Source organism: Vigna angularis, chromosome 4 (genome assembly GCF_016808095.1).
Source record: "Vigna angularis cultivar LongXiaoDou No.4 chromosome 4, ASM1680809v1, whole genome shotgun sequence".
Lineage (NCBI taxonomy): Eukaryota > Viridiplantae > Streptophyta > Magnoliopsida > Fabales > Fabaceae > Vigna > Vigna angularis.
In genome coordinates, this window is record NC_068973.1 from 39,645,602 (window position 1) to 39,660,054 (window position 14,453).

Sequence of the window (14,453 nt, forward strand, 5' to 3'; positions counted from 1 at the left end):
ATAAGGATTAATTAATGAAATTATTAGAAAATATACCAATTTTTAGAGCTTAAAAATATTATTACGTAAAATAGGGTAAAATCGGGAATCTAGGTTAAACTTTTTAAATTAAATAAAAAAACTAACTTATAAAGATAAAAAAAATGTGAGTTAAGAGAGTATTATCAAATAAAATATAATTTTTTAGTTAAATTTTTAATCAAAATTACAAAAAAAATTCAAAATATTACTAAATAAAATATAAGTAATTTTTTAGTAAAAAATTTAATTCAAATTTAAAAGTATAACAAATCACAATTATTCACTATATTTTTTATCTTTTTTCATAATTGTTTTCTATCTTTTGATTATGTATCTTACAATAATTTCTTTATAGTGAATTTTTAACCTGTCATTTATGTTCTTCTGTAATTTTCATATTTAGATATCATTTAGCATGCATTTTACTGTAATTTAATTTGACACTGTATGACTTTTAAATTCTTTCTAATGTTCAATTTCAGTTTCAATTTTGGTTTTCACTTTCTGTCTCTCTCTATCTATACTATAGATATTCGTTTCCATGTATTTCACTTACAGAACAATAATAAAAAATGAAATTTAAAAACTAAAGAAAAAGTGAAAAATAACTTAAAAAATAATAAATACAATAAAAATAATAATTATATAAGTGAGGATAAAGCTAAGAAATAGGATGAAAAAATAAAATTTATTTAAATAAATGGATAAAAAAATAAAATAGAAACTGGTGACAATCTTATGTAATTGTGATTAATAAATAAGTTAAAAATTCTATTATTAAGGATAAAATTTGAAAAGTAAAAATATAAATAAAAGAAAAAGTGTATTTCTTTATATGCAATTATATAAAATATAGAAAAAAAACAATGATTATTGTTTTATATTACACATAGTTTTAATATATTTTTTATTAGTAGTTCTAAACTTAAAAAATATATTCGACGTTTTTTTTAAGATATTCCTGTTTATTCAAAACATAACATTATTTTATAATGATCTAATATTATAATTTGAAAATCAATATATATATATATATATATATATATATATATATATATATATATATATATATATATATATATATATATATATATATATATATATATATATATATATATATATATATTAAGGCTGAATTAATAGAGTTCATGAATTTTAAAGACATCTTGTATTAAATTACATATTAAACATATATTAGAAGTGACAAGATTGCTTTTGATAGATGGTAATCTCCCATCTCATTTATGGGGTGAGACTGTGAGCTTCGTCGTTTATTTAATTAATCGAATCAACTTAACTTTTGAAGGCATTTCGATGTGTTATCTGATCATTGTATCCTTCTTCCCATAGTTTATTTATCACCTCGTGTTTTTTAATGTGTTATATATGTTCACTTACATCCACATCAACATACAAACCTTGAAGAACGAGCGATCAAATGTGTTTTTGTTGGGTATGGATCAACTCAAAAAGGTTATCGTGCTTACCATCCACTATCAAAGAAATTTTATGTTGTAGATTATCAAGAGACGTTCGCACAGATAGCTAAGGTCAACACTGTGAGAATACTTCTGTCGCTAACAGCAAATAAAGATTGGTCTCTTTTACAATTTGATGTGAAAAATACTTTCCTACATGGGGAAATTTTAGAAGAAATTTATATAGATTCTTGACCAGGCATGACAGATTCAATCGGAATGAAAGTTTGCAAATTAAGGAATGCTCTATATGGATTAAAACAATCCTCAAGAGCATGATTTAGAAGGTTTACCAAGTCTATGAATGCTTTTGTCTATAGAGCAAGTAACTCTGATCACACCTTATTTTTGAAGAGAGGAAAGGAAAAATTACAGCTTTGATTATATATGTAGATAACATGATTGTTACAGGAAATAACCAAGATGAAATTTCTAATTTACAACAATATCTTGCATCTGAATTTGAGATGAAACAACTTGGAAACCTCAAATATTTTTTGGATATTGAAGTAGTTAGATCAAAACATGGTATTTTCTTATACTAAAGAAAATATACTATTGATTTACTATCGGAAATTGGACTGCTTGGAAGTAAATCAGTTGATACATCAATTGAACAAAATCATAAACTCTTTCAATGCTCAAATTCAGCAAGCATAGACAGAGGGAGATACTAAAGGCTGATAGGAAAATTAATTTATTTGTCTCACACACGTCCAAATATCACCTATGCAGTGAATGTTGTTAGTCAATTTATGCATGACCCACGAAAGCTTCATATATGGATGTTGTTGAGAGGATTTTGAGATATTTGTAGTCCACTCTTGGAAAATGAATTTTTTTCTCAAATCATAGAAACTTAAAGGTAGAAGGGTACACTAATGCAGATTGGACAGGTTCAAAGGATGATAGAAGATCTACCTATGATACTTTACTTTTGTAAGAGGGAATCTTGTAACTTGGAGGAGTAAAAAAGAGTCTGTAGTAGTAAGATATAGTGCTGAAAATATGACTTTGTACTGTGACAATACGTCGACTATAAGAATTGCTCACAATCCTGTGCAACATGATAGAACAAAGCGTGTGGAGATTAATAGACATTTCATCAAAGATAAGCTTGAAGTTGAAGTAATTTTCTTTCCCTTTGTAAGATCAAAATTGCATTTAGCTATGTTCTCACTAAAAAGGTGTTAAGCAGAATGTTTAATGAGTCTCTATTCAAATTAAGAATGTGTCTTTTATATATATATATATATATATATATATATATATATATATATATATATATGGTATAGTACTTTTTGAAATTTATTCTTTAAACTTTTTAATAAGCAATATATTATGATGGATGCCTTACGTACTCAAGAGTTATGAATGGATGTTATTGAGGAATTAAATAAGACTAATTGAAGAAGGAACCCAATTAGTGATGTGAGTTGTTGGGTTCTTATACAGTGCTGATTTTTTTGGATCTTGAAGTTCATGTATTGGGTGTAGCACAATGGTCCTTGAATGGGATTACTGGTAACATTAAACTTCAGATGTACTTTAGATGTTTGAGTTTTGTTATTTTAGTAAATTCAGCTCTAGTATGGGAAGTATTATATAGAGTATGGTTAGAAGACAATACTCTTTACATTTTTACAACTATGTACAGATTAGACAAGCACAATGTTTTGAAAAAATGTTTTAGCAAATGAAAGTGTACTAAACTTAGCATTTTAATATTGTTTAACACAACAACATTTTGGTGACATTAAAACTTAACAAAAGTGAAAATATTAGTTTAAAGGATAAATAATAGTAAACACAACTTTCTGGGGTATTAAAAATGATTTGAAAAATTTAAACAAATAAGAATATGTATAAAGGATATGCTGACCAATGTCTTATTATATGTTTATTAAATCTAGTTAATTAACATAATGATCAACTAATATGAATTAGTATTAAGGAATCTAATACCTGGTAGATAATTGATCGAAGATGATGTATTATAAGGCTAGATATGATTTAAAATAATACTTTTGCACTAGTATAAAAGAAAACAAAATTATAATTATTTTGTGAAAAAAATGAAGGAGACGATATGTATGATCCTCTGTTAATATTATAATCGACAATCTTTTTGGAATGAAACATCTCTTGAAAAGAATATGAATTTTAAGAAAAATTAATAACTTTTAAAATTTGATTGCGGTACATGAAAAACATTTGTAATGACACTAGTACAAAAACAGCATATAACGTCGAATATTTTGGGTCTTTCACGTTGAATTCGAGAACGACATCATATCGAGAGACGTTAAATTTAACGTCGAACATCGAATTTTATCAATCGATGTTAATTAATTTTTTTATTTTTTAAAATTAATTGTGATTTTTTGAAAAACAACAAATTTCAGTTTTTGGTATTTTGTAAAGCATGAACTATAAACGTGTAATATAGTATCAACAACAAACAATAATGACAAACAACAAACAAGTCCAATCAAACAACAAACAAGTTCAATCAAACAACACCAACAAACAAGTTCACCCAAACAATAACAACAAACAAGTTCAACAAAAAATAACAAGAAACAAGTTCAACAAATAAGTTCTTCAAAACGAAAACAAAAACTAACCTTGATTCATCGGAATAAAGTGTTGTCACACGTGAGAGAGAAAACAGAATGCACCTATGAAGGACAACAACACGAAAATAATTGGTCAAAACAAACAAAAATCATACCTAAAGTAGTAAATTAACATGTATTTGTATCAAATGAAAGAAATTTTACATGTGATGATCGTCAAACTTCGTTCGATTGAGCAGAGAAGAGGGTCTCGCGCGCTAAGATAAAGTAAATGAATTTTCAATCTCCCGCTCAAATTTTTATTGAATTCACTAATTTTGACGTCTAATGCTGGGGAATTCGACGTTTTCCGTCGAATTATAATTCTAAACAACGTTTAATAATTGTATTTATTTATAAAAATGTCACCGGTTATTTTTAACGTTAGCTATTGAGTGATTGGACGTTGAACGTTGAACGCGTGACGTTATATTCTGTTTTTGCACTGGTGTGAAGTCCTTATTTAGTTTTATTGAAAAGAAGATTGAAATGAAGTGTGGTAAAACAGTTGTTGGATTGGAGGGATATGGTTCCCTGAGACGTAAGGTGAGTGTGATATTTAATGGGGAATTTGGAGTTGAGGAGAAGAAGATAAGCTTTTGGCTATGCCGAACAGAACTGATTACAGGCACATGATTTTTCTGCAACAGAGTGGACCCCTGCATACTGCATCCACTACGTATTTTCAGCTACCTCATCACTTACCTACACCTTCTTCAACCACTTATCTCTGCCTATACCCTCAAATTAAACCTCTTTCACCTGCCAAAGATTCCCACCACAAATCAATCTCTCTACCAACTTCTTTTTTCTTTTCACTTCTGTTATTTTCTCTCCTTCCTTCGTTTCTCAGATAATTATTCATAAATACCTACAAAGTATAACAAAATTACTCCAAACACACATAAATTACTAAGGATTATTCTATTCCCATGCATAAAAACAGTACTATTGCATAATCACTTGCCGGTGTGGAGACTATGAGTACGTACTAGCATTTATTATCATTTATAGTTTCAGAGTCTATGGTCCTTCTTCAAACATGATTTTCAGTTTGTTATTTATTCCATATTTTTATTGTTGTTGTTTAAGACTCTTTTTTCTCTCGTAAATTTAAAAGTAATTACTCAAAAAAAAAAAATCTATCACGAGTCCATTTCATTAAAATATCGTTATTTTCTTTCTTGAATTAAGTATGTGAAGTATTTTAAGATAATAATATAATGAGAAGACAAACTTACAGAAGAGAAATTTAGTACTTCATTTCACAGTAAAAATATAAATTTTGTAAATACTAGAACATCAATCAATCTAAAATGAAGGGAGTAGGACAGTGATATTAGAAATCAATTTTAGTTCAAAACTAAAATAATAAGATTATGGATTTTTTTTTTATGTATTGATCATCTTATTTGTTATTTTATTGAATATGATACTTTCAATTCACCTTAACATTTTGGTATCACGATTAATTTTTTTTTGAGAAGAAACACAGGATAAATTAGTATTAATAAGTTGTGAACAAATTCATACAAAAAGATAAAAAGTCAATAAATTTATGACTTCTTTTACTTATATATTATTTATTTTTATTCAATATAAAACTTTTAACCCACCTTAAATTCCTTATAAAAAATATTGCAAACAATATTTCTTCATACGATATTGTTAAATGATAGTATTATGAATTAAATAATTAAAATTTGTCAAAAACATTTTAGAATATTAAAGTTGGTGTGATGTATTTGTGACGTACATAACAAGAATATTAAATAGTACGTGTAAATTTAGGTTTACGTATGGTCTGATTGCATTCTCCCTTTGTTTAGTACTGTATTTGACCTTGTCCAGCTCTGCGACCAACAGCTATCCATGTCCTTTTGGGTCTTACAATCGCTCTTAGCCTCTTAGGCGAATAGGTGTGACTGATAATCTGAGATATATATGTGAAAGAAAAAGAACCTATTCTACTGATGAGTTATAGCTTAGCAGGTTGAATCATGTTTGAAAATGGAGGAAGCTTTTGACCCTCGTTTTCGCTCATCACTGCATTATTATGGCAGCAACGACTAATTTAAAATGACAATGTGCCATTTGCGTACCTGTCTGCTTGCCTAAAAGCTGCCATGCTTGACAAAATGGCTAAAGCTTTTGAAGTTTTGGATGAAACAGCAAAACAACTCGTCGTACTGAACGAATTATATATACGAATATATGCTGATATTCTTCTTCAGTATTGTAGATTAAGCGCATTAACATCATGTTATCCTTATTTTCTTAATAATCACCGTTATCTTCCATAACTGTTTATGCTGCCAACCTACTGCGGTCCTCACCAACTTAGCTGGGTACAACAATAAAGGCATGATATCTGCAAAAATAAGTGAGCTTCTCAGCAGCAAAAAAATTATTTTTCACGTTTATAAGTCAAAAATAATATAAGTATATATAGTCAACTAAGTTAAGTTTTTAAAAGAATTAATGAATTTTTTTTATAAAATTTGAAGTACATAAATTAATTTTCAATGTGTGTTTCTGCATTTTCACTAAAAGCAAAGGATGATTGTTGATGGATGACTTGGTCTTTTTCAGAAATTATTATACATATATTGGAAAATGGGTGATTATCTATCAAAGACATTTTCACGCTTAGTTAGCACAACAAGTAATGCATATTATGTGCATTTTTTTTCATGGCCAAATGACAACTCAATCACCCCTTAATCTGCATTAGGGGTTCATTATTACTAATAATCTGATCACACTGTTAGATCATACTAAGCACTGTCTAGAGAAACTCAGTACAAAACAGCTCATCCTTAAAGGAGAATGTCGGTCCAGATGAACGGTCTGGATAGACAACCTAATTGGATGGTACTCAATCCCAAAGGAGAGTCTATTGTACAAAATTTAACTCGAGAAGGTTATTTTAAATTATTGAATAAAGGTAACTTACTTTGCTTTCTTTATATATATATATATATTAATAAAAAACTAAGTTAAATTATTGTAGTTTAAAATCAAATTTGTTATAATTGACTCTTACGTTTCTCTCTTCTAATTACCACTTATTTGCATATAAAAAATACACAACAAACACATAAATTCTTACAATGTCTTCTCCTCTATATTGTCTTTTAAGATATTGTTGTTCATAAAGAAAATACATAACAAACGCATAAACTCTTACAAAGCATTGTCTTCTGTTCTATATTGTCTTTTAAGATATTTGTGTTCATAAGGTGTAAAGATCATTCGTTGACTTGATCTATCTAATGAATTGTTATGTTTAAGAGAAAAACACATAATTTTGTTTTGCCTTGTGCACTGGATGAGTTTTCAGTTTAAGTGTCTCAACCAAAACTATTTCTATTCCTTTCTTCAATTTTCATATTTTTTTTATTATTTGTTTGACTTGATGAATATTCTATTATTTATATTTTTGTTTAATTCTTATACAACTATTATTATTACTTATTTTTATTATTTTTCTAACAATTTTAGGACCGATAACAAATGATAAGGATTAGCTTTAGTTTTAACTTATATATACATCTTGTTTTATATTATTTGATTTTAAAATTTATTGCAACAAAGTAAAAAAAATTAATGGGGATTTGAAAACCCCCAAAAAAAACACTAAAAATCAAATTATTGGCATTACGAAGGTTTCAAGGTGCTAGAAATACATATTGTTAGAAGTAATTGGGATTTTACAAACAGTATGAAAGTAATCGGGATTTAGAAGTAATATTTACATATAATATTGTATTTCCTCTTTGATATTTCTTCTAAAAATAATATAAGATATTAAATACAAAGAATTTCTCACCAATTTGTTACCCACATAAAGTTGGAACCAATAAAAAAGTTAGCCTTATAATCAAATCTAGCCAATGAATCATGTAAAAAGATATTTATGAAAAATAATTGAGTTAGGCTACAACCTTAAAGACGGTACCACTACATGCCAAACAATATACCTTACACGATGTAAGATTAATTTTCAAACAAACTGAATTAAAAAAATAAAATAGAAATAAAAACACTACAAAGAAAGTTCTTACATATTACAAGTTTCCATTTACTAAATTATTCAAAAAATTCTTACAAATACAAATCAATTTACTAAACCATTCTAATACATGACACTGCTATGAAAAGGTGCTGGTTATCTTCATTATATTAACTTAAAGATGGATTGAATCTCATTTCTTGAACAAATAGTCTGTGGATTTACAAGCCCGCCAATTATCGATTTTGATATCATATAGAACTATGTTTTGTTGTTATTATAATGTTATGGCTTTATGCTATTTATTCAAATATTTTCGAACAAAGCCAAAAATTTAGTCTGAAAATCATGTGGAAAAATCAGACCACATTATCCGTTCACAAATAATTGGCAAACAGATTAAGACACGGGTTGCACAACCCAAAAAATATTGAAAAAAGAAAACTGATCAAAACAAGACAAATCTACGTGAGTCAACTTTTTTGTTTAAAAAATAATTTAAATTTTTTCAACAGTACCTTTCTCTAAGTACACGGTTTCGCAGTTAAATTTACACACGAATTGCTATTATTTAGCTTTTTGCTATTAATTTTTTATGCAAAAAAAAATCTATGATTTTTCATTAATATATAATTTATTTTTATTTTGATGACTTTAAATCAGTTAATATATATATATATATATATATATATATATATATATATATATATATATATATATCAAATAAGTGAAGTACACGAACTAATGGTTTGACCAATTAATAACTATACAGATCTGGGCTTTGGAAGATCAGTTTAAGCAAAATGATTATCACAAATCATATATAGCTGGCAGTGGTTTGAGTTGGATCGAGCATAAAGAATTTTGAGACCATATCTGTTCTGTGATTAATATTACTGATATATTTTAGTATCACATTTATGTATAGAACACACATTTTTGTAACAAAGCAGAGAGTTTTCGTACTTGAAAATTGGAACACCATAATTTCTCCCAACATCTTCATGTGAAAAAAACAGTCTTGGTATGGTTTCTCTCTACTCCATATTTGTGTCATCTTGCGTGTTTGATGGATCAGAAAATAAGTAAGTAAAGTGGCTTACTTTTAGGGTGAGTTGAACATAAAGAGAGATGTAATGGATAATAATAGAAGGTGAAGAGGTTTAACGCGGCAAAGATGGATCTGCATGAGGCAGCCATTGAAGAATGCATCAGGGGTGAGGATAAGGATAAGTTTAAGCAGCTACATTTTGGAGTGCATGTCAGTGTTTGATAAAACGAGAATATTCCTATTAAAGAAAATGGTATTAAAAAGAGATAAACTAAACCTCGATCTTGAAACAAAAAGAGCAGGGAATTTTAATGGGTCGTCGCAATCCATCAACGTTATAGGGAGACTCCAATTCCCATTCCAATATTCCCTTGAATAGTACTCATTTTGTTTTTCTTCAATTCCAACCATTCCTGACAAAACCACAATTATATCACCCCAACCTCATTAAGTAAAAAGAAAAAGAAAAACATTTTACTGCTGCACTGCACGTACCTGCTTCTCTATTTCCTTCTCTTACTCTCTGCATACACAGTCCTTTCATATTGATGACTAATCCCCAGCTTCCATAAATAACTACTCCTTTTTCGCTACCTTTTCGTTCAAACAACCATCCCAAACAAACAACTCCCATCAATTCTCTTTCCCTGCTGGTGGCAACTAGTCTCTGCAATATTAAACATTGTTTCGTCACTGCTTTGATTACAACTTTCCGTGTCGTCCTTCATCCCTACTGGGATGCTACTTAAAAAGCCCACCATCACCTCTCACCTCTCACCTCTCACCAAACCAATGCAATAGCATAAACACATCCATTATAAAACACAAATCTTTTTGCTTATTTATAGACACTTCAACCATTCTTTACAATAAACACTTCTGTTTGGACCGGATACTACTCTTTTGACTATTTAATGCAATTGTACATCATGAGCTCGTACTCAAAACCACTTTTAAATTGGAACAACGGTACACCAGTGAGTGTTACTCGGTTACTCTACCTTTTTTTTTTTAATTACCTCCTTCAATCATTCACTTTATTTTCTTCTTCATATTTCCCTCAGCACCTCCTCCTACTTTCTATGTTTTACTATATTTGATTCACTGTGTCATTTCTACATTCTTTTCCTTTCTTATGTAATTGTACCACCTCACTGCCCACTTCTGTATCTGATTTTCCAGATCTCTACAATCCCTATGTGCACCATTCCTCACACAGTAATGCCAACCTTTGCACCCTTGCCAGAGCCAGATCTCTCCTTAAACATCAGCCCTCCAGTAACTTCAGATCCTGACGCTAAACAACTGGAAACAACCTGCAGCGGATTCACATTAACCACCAAAACGCTTTACACCGATCTGTGCTCAACCTCGGATTCTGGTAGCAGTGGAAGCGATTTAAGCCACGAAAATGGTTTTCGCCACACTGTCTACAACCTTGCTCATCGTGAACAACCGACATTGAGCTTAGGCTCCGGAAGGGAAAATTTGAATCCTTATCCTATACAAGGAGCTGTGTCGAGAAACTTCAATTACCTCCACAACTACCAACCTCAGACCAACACCGTTGATTTCAAACGAAATCCTAGAGGCATTCAAGGTGTGAAAAGAAGCTCGAGAGCTCCTAGAATGCGATGGACCACTACCCTCCACGCTCACTTTGTTCATGTGGTTCAGCTTCTTGGTGGACATGAAAGTAAATCATCAACTCAACTATCTAAGCATAGTTTGCATGCTATGATTCAGGTTTTAAACAGTGGTTGTAACCGCGGTCACTGTTTCTTGCGATCTTTGACGTTGTGGGGAATTGCAGACAAATGCAAGTTCCAGTTGTGTTGGAAGAAACCCTCAAAACCATGATGTCGCGGAGGAAATCGTGACTGCAGATCATTTTTTAAACCTTGAATGATTAGTTTATTCCGTTATGAAAGTTTGATATCATATTACTCTCTAATTCCCTTTGGTTGCATGCTTTTGTTGGTGGCAGGGGCAACTCCGAAGTCTGTGTTAGAGTTAATGAACGTGAAGGATCTAACTCTAGCTCACGTGAAGAGTCACTTGCAGGTGGGGTTACTGTTTCTATCTCTCTGCATTCTCCCTGGTTCCTTTTTCGTGGTAATTAATGAAATTTTCTTTTTATTTTCTGACTTGACAAAACAAACATATAAAGTTCCTTAGTCATTGCCTCCCGTAGTGGGGAAGCTAGAACAAAGACTAAGGACAAAGAGGTATCTAGATGCTAATCTTAGCGTTGTGGACTTTTCTTCTCATTTTATTTCATGCGGGATGTTCATGCAGATGTATAGAACAGTGAAGAGCTCTGACAAAAGCAGCGCAGGTAGTTGGATGTTCCCTCTCAAGGACCCCATTTTCGTTTCTTCTATTATTGTTATTCTCTTTGTTTGAAATCCTTGGTGATTCGAGTGTGGCAGCCCATGATTTGTTCTAGTACTGTTTTCAATTAAAAATCGAGAAATTATATTCCTAAAACTTTTCCTCTGACTGTTGCTGTGATCTTCCCCAAAGTTTAATGTTTTTTGGAACTGAACCTATAAATAAAAGAGTTTGAACAGTCTAAAAGAAAAAAAAGAAGAGAAGACTAGTTATGAAGTAGAATAAGAGATATGGTAATTAAAAGGAAAGAAAAAAATATAAAAAAGTGTGTTTTGAAAGAACATTATATATACATAACTGGTTGGGATAGGACTATAACTTTAAAGTTTACATGTGAATTATTAAGGTGGTGTCTGATAAAGCAAGAATAATGGCTCTACCGCCGGTGGTGAAATTACAGGTTATGGGCAGACAAGTATAGGGTTGAGCCGAAAGCCAGGGATTGTCGATCTGTATGGAGCTTGTGAGAGACCAAATTTGCCACAGCCGCTGCTAAAATCCCACAGGTATTCATTGCACTATTCCACGCCTCTTCTCTCCTATAATTTCAGTTTTTTTCTCTGCAAATATTAATTCTTTCTTTTCTCAGCATCAATAATCTCAACCTAATTAATTTCTTGACGGGAGAATGTAAACAACATTTATACCAATAAGAATATTTATTTTTTATTTATATATTTTTATTCTCATTTTACCTTCTATATAAAATTGTGACATGTTTTTTATATTATGTTATATTTGTAATTCCTTTCATTAACATTTAATTATTTTTTATTATTTCTTATATATATATCATCTATATTTTCCCTTATCCGATTTTAAGAGATAATGTTTAAGATAGATGCAAAGAAAAAGGAATATTACAAGTTCTTGTATATACTTTTTACATGAATATGATATCAATATTTTTCTTTTGTACATTTTTATTAACAAATATAGTGTTGCGGTGTGGTCATCTGTTTTAAAGTGAAATAGAACTGAACCTAAAAAAATTAATCTTGAACTGTTGAATATAGTTTTTGATGTGTGGTGAAGTTAATCACAGACATATTTAATATTGAAGCATGCATATATATGACCAGAGAAATTGATTGTAGCTAGTGGTTAAAAGTCACTAGAACAAAACCTAGATGTTTCTATAGGTTTACGCCATGTCATTTATTCGGTACAACATCATACTTATACCTTAATATATCTCACATTCCCCCTTTAATCTATCTGTTCCTTCCACATTGTATTTATAATCCATTATAGTTTTCACTCTCCTTATAATTATACACACTTAGTGAGTATAATTGCATAGCAGTGATTCACAATACTGCTGTGCACTGTCTTTTTCTTCTGTAATATTCCATCGTCAAATTTTTATGTTAAGTCGTCTACAAAGAGGTACAAGTAAAATGTAAAGTACATAAAAGTCATTATCTAGGGACAAGTGATTTAACTTTGGCAGACACAACTACGAAATGTAGAAACTTAACTGCTTCTTTGGCTCTGATCTTAATTAAGTTATCACCAGAACAAGCTGATTAAGTTCAAGTTCAGCTTTGCAAAACTGATATATATATATAGAAGTATCACGACGTAATTAACCTAGAATTTCCTTTTCCTTTTCACTTCTCACTCCAAGTTAATTGCTATGAGCTTTACCATCAAAAGCCAATGATCATAAAAGGGTATTTGGATTGATCTAACATTTTGCTTGCCTCTATACAAAAAAATAAGCTTAACTATGTTGCTTTGACATGTTTGCGTACCTTCTTTACCTAACTAATTTCTTGACATACTTTTTACACTCAGGACGCCATGGCAATCATCGATGGAGACAAATTCAATAAATTACATACAGAGCCCCATTATAAATTCAATGTGTTCTGATATGAGAGAAAACCAAACCATGGTAAGTTGGAACCCATAGATTCAAACATTGCTTTCACTAGTTTCAGTGCAGTTTGCATGTACTGCATATATCTTGAAAATAATTAATTACACTGGAGTAACAGTAATATTTAAACAGGTGGGTGGACAGCATTATGGAGGCCTGTCGAATTGCATGGAGGAGAAATTGGAATCTTGCACTTTGTCACGTTCCGATATGACGCTAGACCTAGAATTTACCCTTGGAAGGCCCACTACTTGCAAAGAGATCACGCAGAAACAACAGAATTAACTCTTCTCTATTGTTGAACACATTGGAACCCTTTCTTTTCTCATTTAAGCATGCCCCAACTTATACTATAACTGAGAGAAGAGGAACTTTATATCCGTAAGAATAAGTTTCTTTTTCCATGATACATATATTTATGAGTTTTGTCTAGCTACAAAAAGAGATGAGAGAAGAGGATAAATCTTTGCTAGGAAACATTTGCTTCTGTCCAAAGAATTCAGAATATGTCTTTAATGTCATTTTCAGTGCAAAGAGTAGAAGAAATATAATAGTTCTCTCAGACAATGGACCACATATGTTGTAATCGTTCAGAAGAGGACCCATCTTGAACTGGTGGGTCAAGATTTATGCCACTGTCATGACATCATTCTCAGCTTCATATTTGTATCAGAGTTTAGATTTCAAAGTTTCTTCATAATTTATTTGGTATTAATTTTTATTTCTATTTTTATTTACAGTTTTTATAATTAATCGAAAAGATTATTTATTTTAATTTTTTCATTTTGAAAATTTATTTAATAAATAAAAATATTTTTATACTATTTTTTGCTTTCTGTTTGTCTCTTACTCTCCTTTTAATTCTGAACATTTTTCTTTTTCCCTCGAACACACACATTTTTAAGATTATGTAAAAATGAATTCATATTTATAAAAATTAAAATAATTTAAATTTCTTTTCTGTTTGAACTTAATTGAAAAAATGTTTTTT

The 14,453-nt window shown here is 30.0% G+C and overlaps 1 protein-coding gene across 1 annotated transcript; it reads left to right on the forward strand.

Moving 5' to 3' along the window:
* The first annotated feature begins 9,702 nt into the window (after window positions 1-9,702).
* LOC108342602 (probable transcription factor KAN4) lies at window positions 9,703-14,130 on the forward strand. The gene is made up of 7 exons (XM_017580395.2): window positions 9,703-10,160; window positions 10,366-10,879; window positions 11,171-11,247; window positions 11,482-11,521; window positions 11,978-12,083; window positions 13,378-13,477; window positions 13,595-14,130. Exons 1-7 carry the CDS (start codon window positions 10,098-10,100, stop codon window positions 13,745-13,747), a joined length of 1,053 nt encoding a protein of 350 aa, XP_017435884.1. The 5' UTR covers window positions 9,703-10,097; the 3' UTR covers window positions 13,748-14,130.
* Window positions 14,131-14,453: the final 323 nt, after the last annotated feature.